Source organism: Labrus mixtus, chromosome 22 (genome assembly GCF_963584025.1).
Source record: "Labrus mixtus chromosome 22, fLabMix1.1, whole genome shotgun sequence".
Taxonomy (NCBI): Eukaryota; Metazoa; Chordata; class Actinopteri; order Labriformes; family Labridae; genus Labrus; species Labrus mixtus.
This window is the reverse complement of record NC_083633.1, coordinates 6611426-6639350: the sequence shown is the minus strand read 5'-3', so window position 1 is coordinate 6639350 and position 27925 is coordinate 6611426. Positions and strand designations below refer to the sequence as shown.

Sequence of the window (27925 nt, the reverse complement as noted above, 5' to 3'; positions counted from 1 at the left end):
CAGCTAGAGCTCCAAATGACCTACTTAGATCTCCTTTGGACCCCGACACTATTTCCCAGAAGCCCTCTGCTTTGACTACAACAAGTCACTCACTAATTGTCTTCAGCAGCCAGACTCCACACATGCTGTTTGTGCACCTCGCTGCGAGCTTCAGGACAACAGAAACCCGATCTCTGTGAGAAAAGTTAGCGACATGCTGAGATGAATCCTTTTAGAGGACGACAATAAAATCAGCACCGCACTTTTTTCCCCTTCTCTGTCTTCAATCCCTCTTCCATGTCAGGTTTTAACATCTCTATACCCAGCTAATATTTGGGGGCTGGGGGTTTTAAAACCTTGATTTTAGGTATTTCTCATTTACCTGCCTTTGTAGATATATTTTAAAGTATTTTTTAACATCTAGCTTAAAGGCTGCATCTGTTTACTTTACCTTAGGATCATCAATTCTTTAAACTATCCAGTGAACCAATCAAGCTCACCAAAACTCACTAAAATCTTCGAAGGGGGGCGCCGGGTAGCCTAGTGGTTATGTCGAGTGCCCCATGTACAGAGGAACAAAGTCCTCGCCACAGTGGTCGTTGACCATCCGACCTCGGCCCTTCACTGCCCTTACTCTCTACTCCGTACATTTCCTGTCTAGTGGCTGGTGCGCACTCCATTGGCTGAGGCTTTGGTTCTTCAGGCGGACAGCCCGGGTTTGAGTCCGACCTGTGACCCCTTTCCATCATATCTGTCCCCACTCTCTGTTGTTTTATCTCTAGATAAAGGTATAACCCCCCCCAAAAAAGTGACCTAAGCATTGATCAAGTAGTCCTTCAAAATGAAATGTGCACTCGGATGGCCTTTGCCTGACATAAGCTCGCTGTCATGTCTCATACTCATGCAGTTAAAGCTCTCTGAACCAGAGCTGACAATCCTCAAACTAATAGAACTCGCCTCTGGCTTACTCGCTGCCATATAAGGATCCAATATCTTTAGACTGCAGCACAGACTGACCACAGCATGTGATGCTGCAGTGTGGAGGCCTGATGCCAACCTGTAAGAAGTAGAAAGAAAGCGGTTTTGACTCTTCTGTCATTAAGGACGCCCCATCCAAAGCCACGACCACACGGCTAATTTGGGAGCCCATTGTTGTGGATGTTTTCCCTCTCGTTTACATGACCCGCTTTGAAGTCACATGTTGGCAGGCGTCTGTGGCCCAGTGTCCACCTGGTAACTCCTTTTGATCACCTAACAGATCCTCATGGGAGCGCTGGTGGTTCGCTCCTGGAGCTCCTGAGCGTCTGATAGTAAAAACAAAAAAGGCTGTAAATGGAATGATGAAACGTGTCCAGTCGTAGTTTATGATGCTGCCAGAAAAACATTCCAAGAAATCCTCACTTAGATCAGTAAAACAGAAAACCTTTTTTGATTCCAAATTTTTAAAAAAAAACTGCCAGAGTTGTAAAAAAGAAGTCCCACTGATGCATCACTTTGGAGCCAAATATACAAAATGTTCTCCAGCACGTGTGGAGCTTGGAGTTACTCTCACTCAGTGTCAGTTAATCCCTTGTGGTTTCTAAAAGAGGGCTAATGTGTAGTTACATCAGGTCAGTGCTCGTTTTTCATGAGTCCGTGACTCACTTAGATCACATGTATCCAGGAAAAAGAAAGAGATAAAAACCAATGAAAAATAACGTCAACAAAAATCGTCTACTTTTCAATCTGGTAAGTTTTTCTCCTTCTAACCACACTGTCATAATCCTGCGGAAAGAAAGAACAAATTAAATACAGTCATGATGGCAGCTTTGAAAGGCAGTCCTTCATTCTGCTGGACGATGTTAAAATTTAGATTTTTAGCAAATGATGTAAACCATCATCATCATCATCATCATCATCATCATCATCATCATCATCATCATCATCTAAGTTTAGTGTGTTAAAGTTAAAGCACTAAACACAAAGAACAGCTCAGGCCCAAAACCCTCAAATGCTCATTTTCTTCTTAGCTATCAATTAGGTATCCTTAAACTCTCCGTACTAAGAGAAACATGTTCTTACATGCCACGAGGAAGACAATGTTGAGCTTGCAGTTTGTTTTTTCGATTTTTGATTTTGAAATACTTTATTAATCCCTCAGGGAAACTCTGGTTTATACTCTGTTATTGAGAGATATACAGGCCTGAATTACACACATGCACAAACAGGACCTGTGAAGAGATGTCAGAGTGGGGCTGCTGCACACTGCTACGCAGAGCAGTAGGGGTTTGGTGCCTTACTCAGTTCTATATGGATTACAACAAGCATTGCTTCAAACTGTGATTCACTTACATGCACAGTTATTTTTCAGTTGAGTGACCATCATGTTTTCATTAAATGTTATAAATATCTTTTCCACAAGTGTTTGAAAACTGAATTTGAGGGATCAACATAATGCATATATCTATCTCAATCTTTCTCTAAAGATCCAAATTGATCTAAGAAAGATATCGGCCAATATATATATATATATTGGTATTGGATTTTTTCTCTCCCCTATATCGATATCGGTATGTATCGGCCCCAAAAAGCCCATATCAGTCGGGCTCTAATTGTGACAAATATGAAAACAAAGGTTTGCCGGCTGCAATGGATGTTGATCACAGACATGATCACACCCAACAAAAAGTCTGCCAAACAAACTGCCTGTTTGCTACCCACAATCCCTGCAGAGTCATAAACACAGCAATTTACACAATTGGACAAATTAGCTGGTTTAACTTGAGGAGGTCTGTTGTTTGTGAAAGAACAAGGGAGCAGTTATTCAGGGTGACTTGACCATGTGTGGTTTTGAATGCTTGGGGCAACATCTGTTTGGCAGGCACATGACCTCAGCGCTGTCCATGCTACTTTGAGCTGCAGCAATGGCAGCTCACAGGCAGTTTGGCTGGATGTTATCTGTACCCATTCTTTGGCATTTGCCATTACGCAGGGCAAGATGGGTGATTTGGCTTTTCGCCTTCTGTTTCCCTGTAACATTTAGCATCTGTCTTGGATTTCAACATTTAGTGCCTCTATAGATTATCCCACTGCTCTGCTGTACAAGGTGGTAGTGATTAGAGGCAAATACTTCTGTGTGGTGCACATGAATGGACCACTGTACTCCAGACCTCTCAATTGCATCAGTATGTGATACGACAGAGCTTATCAAGAATTACTGAAAAGTAAGACAACAAAACAGGCTTGCCCTGCAACTACAAATCAAATCAGCACCGTTTGTTCTCGCTTGACATTTATACACAAAACTGAAAAGTCTTACCTAAACACAACTCTGGCGTTTTACATAATCGCTTTCAAGACCCATTTTTCTTTGCACCTTCCTATTAACTAAGAATGCATTATAAGCTGATGTGAATGAAACAGCTACTTCTTTAGTCGGCGTTGTGTTTGTTTTAGTCGGTCAAGGTTTTCTGGAAAGAAACCAAATGGGGGAAACAGAATAAGAGACACTTGGGTACACGGAAAAACATCTATTTTTAAATGAGAGGAAGCAACATGATTAGAGGCTCAATCCGGGTAAGGACATTTTTATTATTAGCTATTCCTGTTTGCTCGACAAGGTCAGTGTAAGAAGGGACATCATAGTTATGTGTGGAGACGAAAAAAGGAACGTTCAGTAAGTTTATTTATGTAATAGATCTGTGCAAACACATCTGGGTACATCTATTTTATTTTGACTTAATTGGCTCCTTGTGAAGCATTCCTCCATAACTTTAAGTATTCAATACCTTAAACCAACACGTGCTTATATAAATGAATCCAAACCTTTCTAGATCAGAAGGTATATAAAGGCCTTGGTCCATCAACAGCCTTTTGTTTTGCACCAGCAGTGCCCACGACAATCAATTGTTTCCCTCACTGTGAATCTGACACCTACCCTGCAGGGACTGTTAAACATTAAAAATAATTTTATAGAAATCATCAACCTTGTTGCTGATGGCCTTGTTTGCTGATGTAGATCATATGGAGGCATCAGTGTTGGTTTCAGTCTGTTTTCAAAACCAGTTAAAAACTCCTCACAAGAGCTTTAAAACTCCTGTGAGGATCTTATGGTTTTAATTGATTTTGGCGCCCCCCTGTGGACAAAGCAACATTTTCTGATTCTGTACATGGCTATTTAAAAAGCATACAGTTAACCATTTTGTCTGACACCTAACCTGCGACACTGGTTTCAGGCCTTAGAAATAACTTGAAACAATTAGCCTTGTTGCTTGGTCATAAAGAGGCGTCATTATACAGTTCAGTATGTTTCATATTGTTAAAAAGTCCTCACAGGAGCTTTAAGTGAAAGTGAGCTCTCACGTTTTCTTTGCAACATTAACCTTTTGTTGTCATTTGGCCGTAGTGAAATATTTCTGCAGCGAGATATCGGGGCAGATATTTCCACATTGTTGGTAAAGTTCAGCTTCCAAACTGTCCCAGCTATTTTTTGCTGAAGACAAAATAGCCTGTTTACAATTTGACTCATGGCCACATGAAAGGCACCTCAACCACCTGAATCTAAGGACACGGGTTAGTCCAAACCTAAAAATATCCACAAAGATTCCAGATGAGCTGCTGTCAAGTGGTGTTTACTCTACTGTCCACGGGGTCACATGGCTGGGTGGTCAGGACAGAGTGCAGGCGGACAAATGAGCCTTGCTTGTAAATTGCTGTGGCCTTCTGTGGCTAATTTCACATGTGCACTTCTGAACATTTCTAGAAAATGTCATGCAGGCAGCCCCCTGAAATCTTCCTGAGTAGATTACACGTGCACCTCACACGAGAGGCTTTCCATATGGGACAGAAAAAGGAGGACTCAGGAGGTGGGACATGATGTTACAAGACGGAAACGGAAAAGGTGGATGAAGAATCCGACGCTAAGATGAACATTTTAGATTTTATATGAATGCTACGTGTAGTCTATCATATCCAACATATCAACAAGAGAGCAGAGAAAAACCTACTGGCAGACAAAAAACTTCTAAGGATAGAAATTATATAACCCTGTTCCTATTGCTTGTGGTGAATGTTACTGGATATTTCCTTACCCAGACTTAATGCTTAAAATGTAGTTGAGAGCTGGCAGGAAAAATTCCAGGTAAAGATCGAGTGGAAAATTCGCTCATTTGCGTTCAAACAAGCAGCTCACCCCAAAAATTTTGTGCAACTTTCAGGATTTTTGGGTGTCTGTGACAGCTTAATCGGCTAAATCATTGCCTTAAGCTTCTATGCTTTCTGTCAGGTATGAGATATTTGTTAATCACAATCAAACCAGCTTTCATGATTCTGTTCTCTTTAATAGGTTGACTAAAATAAGGTTCTTAATTCAGCCTGAATGCAGGTCAACAGATGAGAAGAATCAGCTCTGGAGGCAGTAGTCCCTTGTATCAGTTCCTGTTTTCCTTTCCCAGGGCAAGAAGTGCTCTAAGACAAGTGTCTGAATGTGTTACCGTGATGGTTACCATGGTGCTGTGAAAAGACCTCCTGTCCTGGCTTCTGGGCCTGTGCCCTACACCAGCCACTTCATCCATTACCGCCCAATGACAGTCCTTGTTCGCACTCCTCTTACCCTGAACCAGCCAATCAGAAACGTTGTGGAATCCTCGACCCCTTGCCAAAAAGGTTGCCCACTCTCTGGCATTATCTGGCTGCAGCAAAAGTCAACGTAGGCCCCTGTGTTTGGGATGGGATTTGTTGAGGAGATGAAATGATGAAGTATATGCGCACATGTGAGCGAATGTGTGCTAGAGCATTTCAGAGTCTGTTTTAGGGAGGAATGCGCTGCCGAGCTCACAGATGTTTCTTTCAGAGGAGGGTATCAGAAGAAGGGAGCTGAGAAAAGGAAGGGAGCCAAGTGCATGTCCTTGAGGCACATAGTGTGTGAGTGGCGCCTTGTTGTCCCCTAAATAAGATTACGGCATTTACTCGCCCCCTGCTCTTCCTCTGAGAGTGCAACACAATAAATAAAAGAGGTGGGTGTTTTTTTTTTCTTCTCTCTCTTGGCAAAAAAAAGCCCCAGTTTCGTTATGTTGGTGCATTCTTTTCTAAACCAACTCACTCCCCCATGCAGAGTTTACACAGGCTCACAGCTCTGGATGAAAGGGAATTTTATCTCCGAGAGAGTATTGCTGATAATATTTCCGTTTTATGTAGATGAAAGCCCATGTAAAGCAGGCTTAAAGACTCAAAGGATGATCACAGTATGAGAATGTGTAGATAGCGGTTGACTTAACTTGCCATGCAAATTGGCAGGGGCTGGGTTGAGTAGAGGGTCATCTGGAGGATTTGCTTCCATCCCCATACATGTTGACGGTTGTATTAGGGCCCGACCGATTAGGCGTTTTGGGGCCGATACCGATATTGGGGAGATAAAAAAAAAAAAAACAGGTACTGATATATCGGACGATATCTTTCTTGATGTATCTCCAATCTTTAGTGATAGATATAGTTAAACACATTTCCTGCATTGAGCCCTCAAATGCAGTAATCATACACTTGTGGAAAATATATGTAATCAATAAAAGATAATCACTGAAATCGAAACAAACACACAAACTTGCACATGTATGTGCAGTGATAACGCATGTTGTAATCCATTTAGCGCCCTCTGCTGGTGCCTGAGAGAGAACTGTTAGTTTAATACCATGAAACTGAATAAATCTAGTAATATTGGCCCATATCTGGGATAAAATTAGCCGATACAAATATGGCTGAAATGGTTCTGAATTCATTTCTCAAAGTCGGACTAACACACCTAGATAATGCAGTTGATGATCTATTAAGTTTTGCATGTATACACTTTAATTCGACCACTACACAATCCCCATGCCTTATTTTCTGTTGGAAGTCCAACAACATTATAGACAGTATGTATTATAACAGAAGTTACATTTTTGCCTGCCTTTGGATATCACCAAAAGCGAGAGTAATAGGGTTGAATTTAATATCATAATCTGTAGCAGCAGGCCGTCAAAACCAACGATCTTAGGAGCTCCCAGGAAAATATGTGGTTTTTAACTTACATAGGACATGAAGGTTTATAGATAGTGACATGCAGTAATTTGATGTGAGTGCACAGAGAGAGAGAGAGAGAGATAGGAGTTCAAGGTGCCAGTTCCCCCAGTAGTCTAAGCCTATATTAGCATAACTAGGAGCTGGTCTACACCAGCACCAGCTTCAACTATAAGATTTATCAAAAAGGAAAGTTTTAAGTCCATTCTTAAAGTACAGAGTGTGTCTGCCTCACAGACTCTGACTGGTAGATGATTCCAAAGCAGAGGGGCCTGATAACTGAAGGCTCTACCTCCCATAGTACATTTAGAGACTGTAGGTACCACGAGCAGGCCTGCATTCTGGGAGCGTAATGTTCTCGAAGGGTAGTATGGCACAATTATCTCTATAAGATAAGATGGTGCCTGGTCGTTAAGAGCTTTGAAAGTGAGAAGAAGGATTTGAGATTCTATTCCAGATGTTGTGGGGAACCAGTGCAGAGTTACAGCCCTTTAATCTGACTTTAAAGAGTTAAATACTGTACAGTCAGGCTTTCACTTATTTATTTATGTAGCCAGTCCAGGATTTAATCCACTGACCCTCCAGTCACGAAACCATTTTCTTTGATTAGCAGACTACCATATGCTGTTAGCAATGTGCTGTACATGTGTGCAGGGCTTCAATCCAAAATGCAATGTGTCTTTTTGAGAAGGACTTTGTGTCTGAGTGTTTGAAAAATATTTGAATAACATCCAAAATACACTAAATCTCTTGAAGATCTATTTCACAGAGTCACTTCTATCAAACAAAAAGTTGTAGCCATGCTGTAAATTAAAACATTCTGTTTTTTTTTTGGGGGGGGGGGGCGAGGGGGGGGGAGGGGGGTATTGTCATTAATTTCTTCAGGCGTAGTTAGTTTAGAATGAAACACTTTGATGTGATAAGTATCATCTTGGGTGAGAATCTCTTGCCAAAGAGGCAATGACACAGTGTTTTCTGCAGCTGAGGTGTAAAAAAAACAAAGCTGAACTTTATTGTGCCTCAGTTTGGCACAGCTACGGTCAGCTTTTCATTTGATTTAATAAACATTTGATCATTGAACACAGCATTCCCTTTATACAGTGTGAAGAGGGAATAAATGACTGAATCTGGTCCATTGCAGGCTCAGAGTACTGGCGGACAATTGAAATGCAGCCATGTTGTTTTTGTTGTGTTGGGTTTGGTAGTCAAGGCTAATTGAGTTTTTTTCTTTTTCCACACAGAGTCAGCAGGCTGCTTGTTCAGGGCCCATTACATCCTCTACATCAATGTCACTTCCCATAATCAAAAGTGATCTGAAGACTAACAAATGGCCGCCATTTTTGTCAAGGTCAACTTGCTGTTGTTTAGCAACTCTCAAGGGGCTTTCTGTGTCTGGCGTTTACAGCGATGAAGCCTTGAGGTTGGATTCTGCCAGGAAACATTAGAGATGTGATCCAGCAGTGTTGACTGAAACCAGTTTTATATACTCCACCTCCTCCTACCACCTCCCTCTGAGGAAACAGAGTGCATGTTCAAATGAAACAGGGTTTCTAGTGGAAGACCACATTTTGTTCTTTTGAGGTTTCCTTTGGGCCAAAACCACCAGGTGAGAACAGCTTCTCGGCCAACTACTGTAAAACTGAAATACCACTTTACCATGTTTCTCTAACACTATATGTGTCCCTGGCCTGTCGACAAGCCCCCCAATCATGAGAAAAGTCCATCCTCTCCGTCTTTTGTTCACTCCACTTTTCAGAAAATGTGTGCTCAGAACAGGCTGTTTGGAGATTTTCCCATTGTGACATCACAAAGGGCAGTAACCCCTCCCCCAGGTGGGTGACACTCCCACAGCTAGTTTCTTGTTCTGCCCTCTGAGTCTGCCTTCTCACCGTAAACAACAGGGCATGGTGTTAAAAAGCCCAAGCCACTCAAAGCCTTCCAGAGAGGGGGCGTGGTCAGACACAGCTCATTTACATTTAAAGGTACAGACACAGAAACAGCCTGTTCTGAGCAGGGCTGAAATAGAGGGGTTTATAGACATGATCAAATACAGGATCAGAGTGGATTTAGAACAAGACACTTCACAGACATGTTTTGAGGAGCTCTGAGACTTATTTAAACTGGTTGAAAAAGAGGATTATACGTGACCTTTAAATCTCATCTTATTAGTGATCTAGGTTCAATGTAGTGGCAATTTATAATAGTTCAACATTTCCCTATTCATGACACTTCTCTTTAAAGCATTGGATTTATGCAGGGGTAATGTGAAGCGCCCAAATAAAGCTTGTCTTGTGTCATAACTATGTCTAATATTTGTGTGTGTAAACTGGGAGTGTAAATATAGGTTACCGTATATAAGACGCTTTCAGATTTTTGGCGGTCTCAAAGAGGGAAAAATAGGTTTAAATTGTCTTTCTGCATTTTTTTTTTCAATTGCAAAGCAAACAAACATTTCCACACCCACAACGTTTCTGTACAGCCTGGTCCACATCACTCATGTATACCAGCATGTGAAGCCACCGCCTGAAAAACACAATAAATGGAGGCCAATTTTCAATTGCGTTGGGTTATGTACAGTGGCTGCACTTGCAGTCATTGTAGTGCATGACTCTGAAATCTATGGTATAATGGTCGAGCAGGAATATAGGGACAATCCCGCTTTTTTTTTAGAGAAAAAGGGAATTCAAAGTGGGTCTTATGCATCAAATTGTGTGGTATTATGTGAGTCATCCAAGTCGGCTTAAATGCTTAAATGCTTCAACTTTTGCGACCAGTGCCAGTGAGAAGAATTGCCTTTGTCTGATAATACAGAGTACACGTTGTGGTCATTGTTCACACCATTCCTTTTATCACAGTGGTGTTGAGATAACGGCTAATTGCAGCATGCTACCATGTTCTTTTGACATTGTGCAAGTCCACAACAGCACTTTAACGAAGCTCCGCTCCGCTGTCAGTATGCACGTGTACTTTTACAATGAATCTGCAACAGTATTACAACGTTGTGGGAGCGTGAGAGGAAAATGTTTTCCCACCAAATCCCTTCAGGCTGAAAGTTCATTTCAGGAAATGTTAATTTGGTAAAAAGACATTCACATCCGTATAATTTACAGCAGCAGTGACTATAACAAGTGGGCAAATCAAATTATAACTCCCTTGCCCATTTAGGAAGTCCATTCCCAGAAGTCATCTGTCCCCCCTCCTCTCTAGTATCTCTGGGAGTTTCTTTGAGCCACTCGGCCGGGCTACAGCCTTTCACAAGGCTCTCACTGTCCTGGGGGCCAAAGACTGCGGATAACTCAATTTGCCTCCTCTCACCAACTCTGCACTGTCTCTCTGACTCTTGTCTTTTTCTCTCTGCTGTCCTAATTCAGAAAGTGTGAAATGAAGTCAACCTGATAGAGTCTGTTGTCTGTTTTGCTGGTAAGGTGTACCAAACCTTTGTCAGTCCGCCTGTTAATATCGTCATCTGATGACTTTCATCTGATGACTTTCATGATTTCATGAGTCAAATGAATGCTTTTACTTTCACTTCTGAAAATGAATGTACAGTTTTTATACATTTGAAAGACCTTTCATGTAATAACTGTTAACAAACCTGACCTTTTATGGAGTGCTGTGAAACAATCCCGGAAGCCGTCTGCAATCGCCTGACAGCAAAAACATTTTTTCCGGGTCTTCCTGGTGTAGCCAGCGCTTAGCAATGGGGCATCTGTGGCTCAGTGGTGGAGTCGGTCGACACTCAACCAGAAGCTCGGGGGTCCAATCTCCAGCTCCTGCAGCCATGTGTTGATGTAACCTTACGCTAGACGCTACCCCAAGTTGCTCCTGCTGCTTCAGCGGCAGTGTATGAATGGGATTAGTTAAAACTGATGGACACTTTACAGAGCAGCCTCTATCAGTGTGTGAATGGGTAGGTGTGACCTGCGGTGTAAAAGCACATTAAGTGGTCAGGAGACTAGAAAGGTGCTATCCAAGCTCAATTCCATGTACCATTTACTTCCAGTCATGACATCCTTTTCTGTGTATTGCCATTGTTTACATTCTTACTAGCAACTTGAGAAGCGAGAATGGAGTTGGTTTTGAGAAGCAACATTTTCCTGTAAGAGCACCATCATGCAGCTGCAGCTGTGCCGTGGTGTCGTTTCTTCCCATCGCTGCAAGATTCAATGACGCTGTCAGCACTAATTCATACTAAACATTTAATGCGGAAAACAACGTTTTTGGAATTTAGGAATAATGCTTGCTCCAACTTTATAAAATAGGTTCACAATCCATGTACAATAAATGTCTATTTTTAATCCAACTCAATAATTAGCTTTGTTGGCCACCATATTGGTCTTGAATATCAGTGAATGTTTGCCTTAAGAATGATTATTGTTATTGGCCTCACCAATACCATATCAGTGGGGATACACACTTAAACCTGTCTTTTTTTTCCTTTGTGCTCCCCAGGCCGAGTTCTCAGAGATCAACCTGGCCTCCTACGTAACCTCGGGATGTATGGTGGACATGCAGGTCAACAAAGGGGGCTCCAAAGTGGTCAGGTAAGATGCTTTGAGGAGCCAGAAGGAGAGCGAGTCCACTGACGCATTTTGCCTACGTAGTTGGTTATCTGCCTCATTGAGCCTGCATAAAGGCTCCAGTTCATTCTCTCTGTAGCATTGAGCATGGATGTGTGTGTGTATATAACACGCTTTGTACTCATGGCTGTAATGTGATTATGCCATGGGGGAGCTAAAAAAAAGACATTGCCCTTTTTTAACCTTGTTGTGATGGTAAAATAAGAAGGATTCAAAGTATTAAATCTTGTATGCTATTCCTGTGTGTGTGTGCTTTTAGCTCTCATTATGTCACCTTATGTTGTTCCATATAGCAAAACAAATGTTACACAACCAAGTGTATTAGCCAGACAGCATGAGCAGAGCTCCTACAATACTGATAACTCCCTCCAGGGCAATAGCTGCAAAGCCAGCTCTTATGGTAACCAGGGAGGCGGATGGTAAGACATTAGTCAAGGTAGTCTTTGTGCTAAATCACTCACTGTGTAAAAATCTGTTTTCTATAGTCTATATCAGCTATTCTGGGCTGACAACGCTGACACTGTGAACCTGGAATAAGAAAATAAAAGATTGGGGTGCCGGTAGCCTAATGGTTAGTATGCACGCCCCATGTGCGGAGGCTGTACTCCGTCAAGCAGGCGGCCTGGGTTCAAATCCAACCTGTGGCTCCTTTCCCTCATGTCATTCCCCTCTCTCTTGCTTACCGATTTCTGATATTCATCCACTGTCCTGTCTCTAAATAGAGGCATAAAAATCCCCAAAATAAACCTTTATAATAGAAAGAAAAGATCTTGCAGAGGCGGAGGTAGCCTCTGGTCAGCAACCCTCTCCTGTAGAAGCAGCAGGACGACACGGGAAGTTGGGTATTAAAATAGACAAGGAGAGCACTGATGATCAGCTGATCAGAGTGGAAAAGATGACTTCATGCTCCTGCCTCAAAACAACACTGTGAATGCTGCAAGTGTTTTATTGAAACAGCGACAAAACAAATATTTAAAATGTAAAGATCACAGCTGTAGAGCAGCCATGAACGTTTTATTCTATTTTCACAAAGTCACATAACTATGTGAAATGTAAAGGGGTCGCTTATGGTGACACACTTGCAGCATCTTAACCTGCAGAAGTTCTTCAGAGTTCTGCATCTTTCATCTAGTCATTTTTTGTCATGTGTCCTTGGGCAAGACACATCCACAACGTTTGATTGGGATTAGTTACTTTTGATGGACTCTTTACTCAGCAGCCTCTACCATCAGTGTGTGAATGTGTAGGTGGGACCTGAGGTGTAAAAGCACTTTGAGTAGTCAGAAGACTAGAAAAGCACTATACAAGCTCAAGTCGATTTACCATTTATCTGGGGGAGGGATTATCAATCAATCAATCAATCAATCAATCAATCAATCAATCAATCAATCAATCAATCAATCCATTTTTATTTGAATAGCACCAGTTTAAAACAAATGTTATCTTGAGACACTTTACAAAAAGCTAATAAAAGACCTTACTCATTGCTATATTTCAAAGACCCAACATTAATCCATCATGAGCACTTAGCAAAATTTAGCAAAAGTTACAGTGGCAAGAAAAAACATCCTTTTAAGAGGCAGAGATCTTGGGCAAAATCAGACTCATGATGAACAGACATCTACTGAAAAAGCGGCGAGCTTGAAAAATGGGATGGGGGAGATGGGATAAGAAGCAGGAAGGAGGGGCTACTGCCCTTTGTGATGTCATGAAGGAAGACAGAGAGGATGGACTTTTCTCATCTTGGGGGGTGGGGGGGGGGGGGGGGGGTTGTAGACAGACTAGGGACACATGTTAGAGTAAGAATACATGGTAGTGTATTTTGTGACTTAATACACTACATGCTGTACCAACTATCATAGGCAGTTTTAAATAACACACAAGGTGTCAGTTCAGAAACTTAGAAGTAAGAAACATCCATTGTTGTACCTGACTGTCTCAATACACTCATGATAGTCTTCTGCTTTGTAATCTGGAGTCTCCTGAACTCCTGCAACCCTATTGGTCTGTTCTATCAGCTGTCTGATTGCTCAGCGTCCGGTCAGTGTCAGCCAAGTTCCAGCCTTCTTGTGGAATTATCAAACCAATCTGTGCTTTTGGCCTCGACTCCACACAGTTTAGATTTTCTTTTTAAAAACACAACAACTTTCTTATCTGTGAAGCATTAATAGCCTGTAAGTGCAGTGCAGTTGAAACCAGGCGGGAATAAGAACAGAGTGGGAGCAGTAATGCAGCTTCTGTGACAATGCAACACTTGGTCAGACACAGAGGTCATTGTGTGGTTGGAATTTTTATTTTTTTGGGAGGCGTGAGGGGGTTGATATTACTGTAATGACGTTCAGTGCAAATTGGCTACAGATGGTCTGACATTCATTTGCCAAATAATCGTAGTTTAGCTCGTTGTTTACGACCCTGAAGTTGACTGCAGATCATTTAACGGTTGTTCATAGCTGACAGACACAAATTCAAAGCTGCTTTGAGTCAAACACTGGACGTTTCTTTAGATAAAAGATCAACAAGTGTGAACTGATTGACATCGACCTTGCTGCAGACTGAAGCCAATGTTAGTGTATTATTTATTTAAAGCAGTTGTGAATTGTGTGTGTGTGTGTGTGTGTGTGTGTGTGTGTGTGTGTGTGTGTGTGTGTGTGTGTGTGTGTGGGTGTTTGGGGTCATCCAAGGTCACCTCACATGCTGCATTTACACTCTACTGTATATTTAAAGCAGGGTCCTGCATATCCACGTGTCCTCAGTCTGTTGTGTTCTCAGCGCCGACCTCTGACCTCTGTCCACAGGCATGCTCTCTGAACATTTCTCCTCTGCTGGCTCCAGGCAGCGGCACACTTTCTCACACTTCTGAGGTTTCACTGCGGTTTATTCAGAAAGGTTTCTCTCACATTACAAAAATGTGAATCTACAGTACTGTACTGTATAGTTAAAGGTAAATGGTAAATGGACTTGTGATTGTATAGCACTTTTCTATTCTTTTGACGACTCAACACTTAAAACCACTGAGCCACAGTAGCCTCTGTGGAAAAAAACGCTCATGCATAGTGCAAGTTGACAAAATTGATTGGAAACGACATGCAGAATATCACCATGTTGACATCACAGCAGCTGTTAGATGGATACAAGTTTTAGGACTACTCCGTTTTACACAGGCCCTCAATTTGTATATCTTCATTGGAAATTGGTCAGATCAAGCTTCTCCACCAATTTCTCCCATTTGGAACAATCTTTAAGGAATCCTTGGACGAAGATAGAGACATGCTTGGGTGATAGGCCAAGAACAGTTATAATACAAACAACGCAACCAGTTAGACAACACAAAAAAAAGAAAAACATTCAAATACTGTCATCACAACAACATTCTTACCATGCAAGAGAATACAGACAATTCTGCCAAATATCTACAGTGCAATTTTAATACAGACTACACAACAGGATAGACAAAACAGATAATACGACAACTCAAACAAAAGAACACCAAACAACCGAGTACCACACACCATACAACAGAAAAAACAGACAATATAACCAAATATAGACAACACAAAAATACAAAATACAGACAAAACAACTTATACAGACAACACAGCCAGATATAGACAATAATACCAATTACACACAATACAACCAAATACAGACACAACGCAAACAAATGCAAAAAAATAGCTACAGTAAAAGAACAACCCAACCAAATAGAAAACACAAACAAAGAGAAAACACACACAGCCTAACACGACCATATAGCTTGACATGATGCAAGGGGCCCAGCCTTCAACAAAGAACACTACAGGACTCCACACAGCTGGGAACACAGCAGGGACACACATGGAGGTGTGTTGCCATGACTGTGGCAGGCTTGTTGCTGCCCATGTGTTTCTTTATTTCTCTGATTTCTGAACATGCATATTTTTCTTTAAGTGCAATGGACTTGTGGAAGCAATCAGAATGTTTACAATGTGCTACTTTCTTTGCTGCTGTATACTAAACGTCTTGCTGTTATTCTTTGTTACTAGATAAAAGATGGAATAGAGCGTGAATGCCAGTTGGTGGTTCCAGTGCGCAACATGAAAAACTGGACTTTACATGCAATTTCCTTTCACTGTGTGCAACGTGGCACGCACTGCACTGCCTCCAGCACAGCAGAATGACACACCGCAAGATACAGTAGTTATGGCGTGTTGTGTTCTGCTGCACTGCTGTAGTCAGCCCTTTGGCTTCTTTCTTCTCGGCTGCCAAAACCTCCAGCGAGCTGCTCGGCTCCAAGTAGGAACACTGGTCTGGCTGAGAGTGGGTTTCACAGAAGCCAAAGTATGATAAGCGTCAGAGCAACGTTTCTCTCCTCCAGCATCCCCACAGAGCTGCTGGTGTGGTAATGGAACCTGTTCATTAATTAGAAGTGATTCAAGTTGAGTTTTAAACGGTGATTGATTGAGGAGTTTGTTGAGCATTTGTGGAAGTAGTTCTGGGCTGCAGCGTCAGATTCATGGCTAAAATATGGATGTATAAGAAAACTTGAGGGTGTTTGGAGGTCAGTGCAACCTATTTTCAGATTCAATTAAAAACATTTATTGCTGGTAGTGGGTCTGATTATCACTAGCTGCTCACATAATTGCCCCTTTTGGAACACTTCAAGAATAGAGAGTATGCGACAGGAAATGTTGGGAAGAGAGAATGGGGGTATGACATGCAGCAAAGGGCAGAGGTCGGATCCGAACCCACAGCTGCTGCGACAAGGACCATAGCTGCTGTACATGGGGTGCGACATAACCACTAGGCTATCGGCGTTCCCCTGAATAGTGACTTTCAATGGAACAAGCTGACATAAAGCCAAGCAGGCATGTGCTTCCTAAACTCTGAGCGTTCTTTGCTATGTACATTACCCTCACACATTCTATCATCTTTTGATTTTTCTTTTGTCATTTTGTCATAGACCTTTTGAGCATAACATATAGGTTGTTACTTAATTTGTCTGATATATGAATTTCAGTAAAACCTGAAAAAAATCAATGACAAATTCCAATCTCGTATTCAGTGTTTCACAGTATTGAAAAGTACCCACGCTTTAAAAAAAACAACTACAGATCTGTAGTCTTATTTTTTATCCAAAAAATGTCAGGGGTTGGCAAATACTCAAATACTGACATTTCTCCATGTCCAAATGCAGCTTCGACACTCAATGTCTGAAAATACTTTAGATGAACTGACTTGGTTAGTATGTATCGTATTGTATTGTATTTTATCAGATTATTTCTCAGATTTACTGAAGAAGTGTTGCATGTTATTTCTGTGGGTGTGGTTTCCAATGTTCCTTGACATATGGGATTCTTGGCTCTATAGATGGAAGGAGGGAGACTTCCTAATTACAGATTACAGATCCTTGTCTGAATTTCTCTGCTTGCCTCTTACTTAATTTTCTTTCCTGAAAGCTGCTGGTCTCAGACAGACAGGGTAACCCTCTTTCTTTCCCAATCCCCTCGGAGCTCTTTAACAAGACTGTCCTCCTTTGGTTACCTCAGGTGACGATTAACCACAAAGACCACACAGAGACAATTCACACATGCCTGAACACCCCTTGTCTTGATTCCCATGAGAGTCCATTTTAATTAGTGAAGGACCTGTCTACCCAGGGTGGCCTCAGCACCTAATACCTCAGACAGGTTCATCTTGTTACTGAGCAAATAAATCCCTCTGACGGACTGGTTGAGTTCAGACATGGCTTCAGGCTGGCTTCCTTTAGGAGTGCCGTGAATGTAATGAAAGCATACACGGGCTGTTTTCTAATACAGCCAGGAATACAAATGGTACCGCTAATTCCCTTCAACTCCTAACAAACACTAATTTCCCCTCCTGCCAGAGGTCATTTAATGCTGCATCGCTCTTCCAGCTCCTTCTCTTTGTAACATCTGCCTCCCATGGGACTCTTCTCCAAATACTCAACACAATCTCTGTTAAGAAACTAAACATTCTCTGATTCATTGTGCTAATAGATGTTAACTTACACCCTCTTCTGCTTGGATTTTAGAGCCGCTATTCAAATATATCCACAAGTCTTTGTTATGACAGTAAACAGGGAGCATCTTTATTTTCAAATGTGGCCTTCGCTGCATTTGGTGCAATTGTAGGAGATGAGTCCTGGAGTGTAATTGACGCTGGGGATGATCCAGAGCTCTGGCTGGTCCAACCAAACCAACAGCCAAGATCTGAACCACTGCCAGGCTGCTACGGTGCCACTGTAGCCACATCCACACCCAAAGGGAGTCACAGACGAAGGCCAGGGGAGACAGGGCGTCACCATACACAGAGAATGAACGGTTGAGGGCAGAGCCGAGATTAGCTTCATCACGCCATCCAGCTTTGTAGCTGAATTATTTAAAAAGCTCTAGCTGCTTTTGCATTTTTACATATTAACTTAAGTGACTTGGAACCACAAAGCCCCCAGAAAATAATCAATACTCAACTCAGTTGCCTGTCATTGAAGTATGAATGACTTGGCCCTGAACATGTTTCAGTTCTGTTTAAAATCTTACATAACAATGATGTTGCACTGTGACTTTTGCTATTTCGTCTGTGCTCGTAAACGGAAAGCATCGACTTGTCTCTCGAAGGTGCGTTTCCATCCGATGACGCAGAGGCAGTGCAGCACAATGCACCATTGTGTACGAATACTGCGCTGATCCTTGGTATGCACTGTTTGGCATTTGAGGCATTCCCGCTGACTTCTACCCCGATTATCCTTATCACTGAGAGACAGACTGATGGGAGGACGATAAGACCCTCACCAGCCTTTGAGCCAGGCACAGTGGTGTTATGAAGAATAATGTGCCCTGCAATTCACACATCCCTGTGGACCTTATTAGAAGGTCAGAGATTCTGTATGATAAATGGATCTGAAGACCAAAATGGCAGCATATTGTCTTGGCTTTGAATAGTGGTCTGCTCCAGGGATTCTGATGAAAACATCCTGTTGGCACTTTGTACTGTAAGCTGTATGATGTCCAAACACAACCGTCAAGATTACTTATCAGATATATAAAGAAAGGGGAACTTTTCTATGACTTTAAACAAGTTTACTGGCTCTTTGGGCATTACCTTTCTTACCGCCTATTGCTGGTTTGAATACATCTTTTTTTTTTTTACTATTAGGAGCACATAACAATACAGAGAATGTATCATTTAAAGACAAGTAGTGATGAAAAAATCTTAAATGATGACACCTTAGATTCAGATTGATACGTTAATATTATCTTGAATATTAGACAGAACTTTCAAATCATTACATTTGGTTAACGTCATTGCAGAGCTTCACAAGTGAAATATGTTTACAATAACAATCATGGAGGTAATTGCCTTTTGACAGTTCCTTGCTGAAACTGTTGGCTCAGCTGTCTTTCAAATCTAGAGAGAACTGTTTCATTGTCACCAGTCCAACACATGAGTCCAATTGGTTAACAGAAAGATTCAAACTTCTGGTACTAAATTCTCTTTTGTTGTCACTTCCTTGGCGGTAACATTGTTTGAGAGGGGTGAAAATATCAGGGTCTCTCAGGATATGATACTATTCATTACAATTTGCTGAGATATGGTAGGATACATGTACAATTTGATGCGATATAATAAGCGATATGTTGCTCATGATGATATCACAATGCAGTAATTATGAGATAATGAATTGCAAGACAATCATAAAATGGTACATCACCATATGTGATAAACTGATGAATACAAAATGCCTGTAAAAAAGGAAAAGTGCAGGATTAATGTATCACTGCAATCTGGTGTAAGTTTCACCTCTCATCTCTTAACTCCATGTTTCCCTTCCTTCCACCTTTAACCTGCTGTCGTCTTCTTTTATCCTACGGTCAACTACTTTGTTGGTCAAGTAACTTTTTTTTTCTTTCATATTATCTAAACTCGTGAGGTGAGTCAAATTGGCATAGAAATCTGTTAAGAGCACCCTTTTTTTAAAATCAAAATATTTATATTTTACACTAGAATTTGGATAATTGTATCACACAAGTCAGGAGGACCATATATATTGTAGAGCCGGACCGATTAATCGGCTAGTCGATAATATCGGCCGATATTAGCATATCAAGTGACTATTGGTATCGGCTACTTTGTTGCAGATATAAGCCGATATTACTAAATGTATTCACCAGTCAAAAAGCATTTCATTAAACTACACTAGCAGTTCTGGTGAAAGAGGGTGCCATATGGATTCATGGCCAATATATCTGTATGTACATTTTTTCTCTCCCTAATATCGATATCGTTGTCTGACCCAAAAATACCACGTCGATCGGGCCCTAATATATTGACGTATCAGTATTTTGTCCTCCTATTTTCCACCTCGTTTTGATGCTAAAGGGAAGCATTAAGTTGTTTATCAAAGTTTTTTTAAGAAGCCTTAAACCTAACAAATGCTTTAAAACATGCTTTACACATAGACACCCCTTGACTCACACATACAATACAAACAGTTATGCAGTACAAGATTAAAACTGAGAAAAGTATGTCTCATCTCTTTGCAAAACTTGTCCCAACTGTTAATTGCCTAATCTGACATGGACCCCTTGGAAACGCTAAAGACCACTGAAAATAACTTTATAATCATAATCAGTCTACTTCCTGATGGTCTTGTTTGCTTTTGTAGGTCATAGAGGCATCAGTATTAATTTCAGTCTGTTTCATCACCAGCTAAAAACTCCTCACAGGAGCTTTACTGTTGTTTTTCATGGCTTGATTTAACTTGACTCTAGGAATTACTTGTTTACGTGGATATTTTTTCCAGCATGTCATGCTCAATTTACGATTCAAGTGTTGCTCATGAATCCACATGGATCCACGCCCTCCTCATGTCCTGATCTATAACCCTGCTTTACCCCCATCAGTGCCTGTTATCAGCCTTTATTGCACCGCTGATAACCCCATTCAAAGGGCGCATTAGCATATCGCCCGAGAAGTGATGACTGTAGGGCCCGAGCGATTGGGATCGTAAAGCATAGATGTGCTGCTTCAGTGTTCTCCACGTCCCCCAGGGAGCCCTGCTTGGGAAGAAAAACAAAGTTAATGGGTGGCAAACCCCAGTAATGCTCTGCTGCTATAGGGCACTCGCTCCATTAACTGCAGCCCAGTGAAAGCCATCCCAGTGGGCTCAGGCTTTTCTGCATCTGGACTGTCTTTGCTAATGAGGTAGAAGAAAGGTGTTCTATATCTGGTTTTATGCATTTATTTAACACTGCATTGAGTAAACAGTTTGATGTTCAACAGTACAGCTTGTTGAAGCTGTTTTTCTATCAGTCATATTTAATATGTCACCATTAAATATACAACTGTTGTGAGAATCCCTTTTGAAGCTGTTCAATTATCCTTTGAAAGAGAAAATTAAAAAATATATTTTCTTGCTTACTGCTCTTCCAAAATATACTTCCAAGTGTTTGACATATCGTTCATAGTCAACCAAAGTATTCTCATCCAATGCTAACAACACTTTGTCACAGCCCCTCTGCATTTCATGGAGTAACAGATAGCTTGATGTCTTATGTGTGGATGTTGTGAAACTGTCTTTATTGTAAGGCTCAGGCAATTTTTGAACTCTTTTCTTTTTGTCTGATGACGATATTTCCTCTTGGAGTGAAGGCCAAGCTTTTTGGGTCTTCCAGTGTTGCTAATGGTTAGCGACAAGGGGCACCCGGCTAAGACTTCCTTTACAATGTGCTATTGTTTTACAGTTGGTAAACAACTTGTGTTGATTAGAAGCAACTTGAGTTTGGGTAGTGAGACGACATGTAGGGTGACGTCATTAGCTGATCAATGTTAGATAAGTGACTGCAGATGAGTTCCAGTTTGGCATTTCAATGCTTATCTTATGTTTTGCTGATTCTACAAGAGAAACCACAACACTTCAGATACCCCAAAAATATTAATTTTTACATTCCTGAAAACGTTGTGATGGGTATTTAACCATTTCCTTACATGTTATAGAATAATGAATATATTTATCAGGAAAATGATCAGCATATTAATGGATAAGGTTCAGTTCTACTTACTCCCATACCTGCATTCTCTTGAATGCAACACTTCCATATTCTTTTAGATTGGTATGACAGGTGTATTTTAAGTCAATGCTGTGACTAATGCAGCTTGAAACTTCAACTTCAAGTGCACCCTCTGAAGCAGAATGTTATTCTCTTTGAGCTTTGGGTGTTTTGCTGGAAACGGCACGTTTGCACAAATAATAAAAACAGGAACTTGAGTCTCACATGGACTGTTGGGGTCTGGTTTGGTTCTGGAGCTCTAATAAACAGCTTCATCCAGTATAAATAGCAGATCGTTTGGTCTGCTGCCATTGCGGCTGAGTGCAGCAGCAGCAGCAGGGAAGAACAGCTGTAGTCTCTCTGTCGCCAAGACCTGATCAGTCCTCAGTAGGCCAGCCAGTCGAGTCCCGGTCTAACATAAGCAACACGTGAAGACCCAGAGCCTCTTTAAGGACCTGGCTGTAATTTCACTCTGCATCCTGCCGCCCTTTACTTCCAGTTTGTGTTTACCTCTACATACACACACTCATGACAGGTGTGCAAAATAAATAAGAAATCTAGCAAGAGATTTGTGAAACTGCTGGTCAAATCTTAATCTTCATCAATACTTTTTATTGTCATTAATAAAGTGGAACCTACATTTTTTACACCAAAGGTGGATCAAGTCATTTAGTGTTATGGAGAAGGAGTAAGTTGTCCTGACAAACCCACAAAAAAACGACCTGCTGTCTGTGATGGTCACCACTGCTTCTATAAGTGTTTAAGTAGCTCTAAGCTCATTGGCGATCATGTCAGCTACACACCTGGATAACACGTATCGTTCACAAAATCAAAAGACTTCCGGTGCTCCTGGAGCCAGCCTTAAGTGGACACTTGAAAAACTTCAGGATTTTGCACTTCTGCATTGGTTTAATTTTTAAACACCAGAGGTTGACGCTTGGTAACAACAATAATGTTGTGCAAATCATAACATACAACCCAACTTTTTAGCAAATGATTGGTTTTAGCAAAGAGAACTCCCATGATTCCCCACTGGTCTCGACGTCATCTTACTATGTTATTGTAGTAATGATTCAGAGCCCCCCTGGCGGCGGAATCTACATATTGTTTCTTTAAATTAAGAGCACATTACTGGATAAAAGATCGAACTAGCACCGCAACTTTAGCAACTTTTTAGCAAATTATTGGTTTTAGCAAAGAGAACTCCCATGATTCCCCACTGGTCTCGACGTCATCTTACTATGTTATTGTAGTAATGATTCAGAGCCCCCCTGGCGGCGGAATCTACATATTGTTTCTTTAAATTAAGAGCACATTACTGGATAAAAGATCGAACTAGCACCGAAGATTTTAAACCTGCAGTAAATGACAAGAATCTGAAACATGCAAAGTTGCCCCATGCCTAAATCTAAACTGAAAACATTAATGTGTAAACCATGACTGCAGTCGTATTGAGTTTCCTGAGTTAATGTGAGACGTGTGAACTTTAAACGAGGCCTCCAGGTGCCTGATGGGTCGCTTGGCCCTACTCCCAGAACAATGTGTAAAGGAAGGATTAGGCTGTGTTAATTGGATGGATGGTCCAAAAAGATTAGGTGCACCAAGAAACAGTTCTTCACCCCTTCAGCCTGACACAGTCGCTGAATAAGGGCCCTGACTGTTTACACAAAGGCCAGATGCAGTGTGTTAATGTGATGACGGAGGTGACGTCTGACCTGAGAACAGTCAGGTTACAGAGGTGATTCTCGTTAAACAGACACTGGGGAAAAAAAGCTTACATGAAACAAGATAAATTGAGGGCTTTAAACTCGCAATGCACCTTTCTGTCTGGAAATCATGTTCAGAACTTTCTAATGCATTTGAATTCACACGTCATGTTTACCCTTCAGTTGTCATGAGAGTCCTTCTTCAGAGCAAGTGTCAGCTCTTCATGTTGACTGACAAGTGTTTGGATGGCGACCAGGGTTCACAAAGTTCAAAACTAAAAAGCTTGGCTGCAAAACCTTTAATTTTGCTAGTATTATTTTGTCAGAACTTCACAATTTTAATACATTAGACAAACTAAAACATCTCTGTCTTCAGAATCTGAATCAAAATCAGCTTTAGTACCAGTTATGCTTACAGTACAATAACTTTGATTAAAGTGTAGAGCTGAACAGTGTGGTTCTGGAAGTAAAGATCCCGACAATTTTCTCCATAGGGAATTTGATTATTAGCCATAATGTCATAACCATCCAATGTAGATTATACCACAAGTTTTCTGAGTGTGAAACAATGGTGTACGCTCCTGTAAAAGACACAAGTTCATGTGATATTAACCTCATTTTTAAGAAAACATGGTTTATTTCAAATCTCAGGAAAAAGAACTACACTACCCACGATCATGCGAGTGTCACAGCGATGTCTCTGATTGATGGAGCATGCTGTTACCATGGAGATGTTTTCCACCTCCAACAGCTTTGGTTGTTGGCTGCTACCTCTGAAGTTCATGGTTCAACACACTTTATATACACACACTACAATATATGACAACATTATTATTAATAAACACAACAATAAAGACAAATGTAGAAAGAAGATCTGTGTACGTTTTGAGAGAAGCTCACTAAATATCATTTGTTGAGTCTTGTTGAAATCGCAATGGATTGTGGGAAGCGTTGTTCCTTCCTTCAGTCCCTGGTGTACACAGTCCCTTTGCCAAAGTATTCGGGTAGCTGCTTGGCTTGGTTCCAGGCTTGACAATGTTGATTCTCTGAAATGTCAACGGAGGATTTGAATGGAGAAATTACTTCCAGAACCAGAACTGCTGAAAAAGTGGGCTAAAGCTGAATATGGCGACATAAGCACATAATTCCACCGATGTTTTCTACGTCAACTTGCTGCATTAAAAAAAGGCCCTGTTGATGACAATTTAGTCAAAGAACAACAGATCCATCCACAGCTATTGGTCAGTTCTGAAGGTTGGTGACTGGCCGTGTTTGGCATAGAGATGCTTTTTTAGCTTAAAGCTAACAACATTAGCTTTCTAACTTGCCAAAAAAGGAAATGCTATCTCGCTCATGTTTAGCAGTTTCCATGTGCACCTTTTTAGTAAGGCGTGCTAGCTTGCAAACATTTGCAAAATTAGCATTAATATAGGCTGGTTTAAGAGAATTTAATAAGCAAAGTACAAGTTTGATACAAATCTTGCCTTTTAAAGTTCCCCTAAACTACCTTTGATTTCCCAATCGAAGACCGTGAAAGTCTGCTAACGTAATACCAAAACCTTTCAGATACCTAACCCAAACTCCAATCTCCATCCTGCTGCAGGTCCTTCAAGCCAGACTTCGTCCTGATTCGCCAACACGCCTACAGCATGATCCCCGGCGAGGACTTCAGGAACCTTGTGATCGGCATGCATTTCGGAGGCGTCCCGAGTGTCAACTCTCTCTTCTCCATCTACAACTTTTGCAGCAAACCCTGGGTGGTAAGCAATCTTTAAATGCACTGTCTTTCTCTGCTGTAACCCACAGAACGGTGTCGGGAGGCCCTCCCTTGGCGGCTGCCTCCGACTGATTTATTTGGGCTATTATAGGGAGCTGTAACACCTGTCTCTGGAGAAGGCGGAGCGAGTGGCCTCCACCACTGCACATTATTACTCTGTAGACAGATTACAGCTTACAAGAATGCAGCGAAAGGGTGTAAATGCTGGGTTCATAATTGTAGTCTTTTGACCTAAACTATAACTTTTAAAGAGCAAGTATGTTTCACAAGAAACACAATTCCTCAGTGGTGAAAAATGCACTGCACCATATTTGAGCTCAATTATCACATATTTACAACAATGTTAGCTCTTTTATGATGTCCCTCCCCCTTTGGAAGCCAAAAACCTAACCAGGCTGCCCTCTTTCATACAGGAATCTATTTATTTTTCATCAAGTAGCTTTTGCAGAAGCTGGTGTTAAAAGCAGCCACATTGGATATAATATCAGTTTAACACATCATCATCTTTATTGGCTGACTCAGGAGCCATGTTAGAAAGCAGATAAAACACTGTTCCTTTCCCTCTGCATATAAACACAGTAGTCTTTTTAGCATTGTATTGCACCTCTTATGTTACTCCATAGTCAGAACATATATTCAGCAGCTGCCCGAACCCAGCGCTGCTAGAGGGAACAAATTGGCAAATCATCAGCCTACATGAGATCATTGATTACATTGTTACCTAACTCAACTTATCACGTTCATATATTGTGATAAGATACAATGTTACATTTCAAGATATTTTAGTATTTGGTGTGGTCTTCTCAGGTTGCAATGGAGCCAGAGCAGACCCCCAAAATTTGAATCCAACTTAAATAACTTGTGTTATTCCAACATATTTTAGCAATGTTGTAATGAGCTGTTTGGCATTTTGCATAAATATAAATTGGGCTTGAAGTCCTTTGGCTTAGTCCCAGTTTACAGGTCAACCATTTCAGCCGAGAAGAGGAACCCTTTTTGTGGCGTTTTGGCTTTACATTTACATGATGATGTTTTGGGTGCCTGAAACGCAAAGTTTTAATAATGGGTTCCACAGTGCAAGCCTTTGAAAACAGCTCATGTCCTCATGTAAACTGGCAATATGCAGTTCCTCTAAAAACTGTGACTTTTTCACTACTATGCACAGGATGAGTATGTTAGTATGCACGTTATTGTTTCAATATTAAGTCACACCAACAACTACTGGCCTGGCACTGTGCACCGTGTACTCCAGCGTTTTAGTCGTTTATGTGGGTCCGTGTTCACAGCAGTTGTCATCAATAGGTCGTTGTCTGAAACTGGAACTTTTTTGCAAATGCAAGCATAAAACAATTCCTATTTCTGTGGATAATTTTCGTCGCCTTAGGAGGAAAGTCCATGACAGTAGGGACACGTTGATCTTCAAGTCGTTTCTGCAAAGCTTCAAAGTTTTGCATCATTATCATGATGTAAAAGATTCTTTCCCCACAAAGATACAAACCAAAGAGTTCAGCATGTCTGTGAAGAATAAAGGGTGACTTCTCTTTGATCATGGTCGAGTCAATTTAATGAAAGTGCCCAACTCAAACTGTTCAACTTGTCTTTCATGTTTTCTTTCTGTTACTGGCATACATCTCAAAGTTGGATGGATGAGTAAAAAGGACTCTCTTACATCATCAACTGCAGAATGCTGGGATTTCTTAGCCAAATATAACTGTTTGGCCTATTTCCCCCACCTTAGAAGTAGTTAAGATACTTCAGCTTGTCCTCTGAGCCAACTTACCAACTAAGAGTCTTTTCAATTTATTTGGCTTATTCTGTGACTGGAAGTTGGCTGCGCTTTGATGCAGCAGTGCGGTGTTGCCTCACAGCAGGAAGGTTCCTGGATCCAGTCCCCATCAGAAAGAGCCTCTCTGTGTGGAGTTTGCATGTACTGTGGGTTCCCTCCAGGTACTCAGGGTTCTTCCCACAGTCCAAAGACATGATCGTTAGGTTATTGGTGACTCTAAATTGCCTGTAGGTGTTCATGTGAGTGTGGCTACTTGTTTGTCTCTATACGTCAGCCCTGTGATTGACTGGCCACCAGTCCAGGGTTTTGCCCAATGACAGCCCAGCTGTTTGAACATACCCCAATGACAGCCCAGCTGTCATTGGGGTATGTTCAAACACCCCCCTTCAGAAATTATCAATGAAGACTTCTGGACCACACACTAATTTTACTGAGCCAAAGGTGACATATGAAAAAAAGATATAGTAGAAGACATGAACAACATCCACTTAAGCAGAATATAGCCCAGACTACAATTCAGCTGCAATGTGAGGCTAACTCTACTGTTCTGATATGGATACAAGTTCAAACTATCATCTGAAGCAGCTACAGCAGGTACAGCAAAGAAGGTCCACCAGAAAAAGGAAGTTACATCATTTAAAACTCTTGATTTCCTTCCTGGGAAACAGTTCAGGCCTCCACTGTCAGAGTTGGGTAACTCTATACTGGATCCTTTTCACAAACTTCTCATGGAGCAAGACACCCCATAGTATCCTAATAAGATGTTCAATTGGAGATTACCCATTATGCCACTAAGTCTGGTTGGTAATGTTGTGCTATAGACACTTAAAGATTTGCCTCTCTGCTGTTTTAAATGTTGACATCTGACTGTTTTGTTTATTTCTGTTTGTAGTTTTCTCAGATGATTAAGCTGTACCACTCCCTCGGTCCAGAGAAATTCCCCCTGAATGAACAAACCTTCTATCCCAACCACTCACAGATGGTAAGTGCCTCGCAGATATTTTTCTTCATTTAAACAA

General features: G+C 41.2%; 1 protein-coding gene across 1 annotated transcript in view; it reads left to right on the top strand.

Moving 5' to 3' along the window:
* syn3 (synapsin III) overlaps positions 1–27925 on the top strand; it is a 114000-nt gene that overhangs the window by 30394 nt on the left and 55681 nt on the right. Inside the window, exons 4-6 of the mRNA XM_061029221.1 lie at positions 11464–11555; positions 24947–25103; positions 27799–27888. Of these exons, the coding sequence (XP_060885204.1) occupies positions 11464–11555; positions 24947–25103; positions 27799–27888 (339 nt within the window). The remainder of the gene's footprint in view (positions 1–11463; positions 11556–24946; positions 25104–27798; positions 27889–27925) is intronic.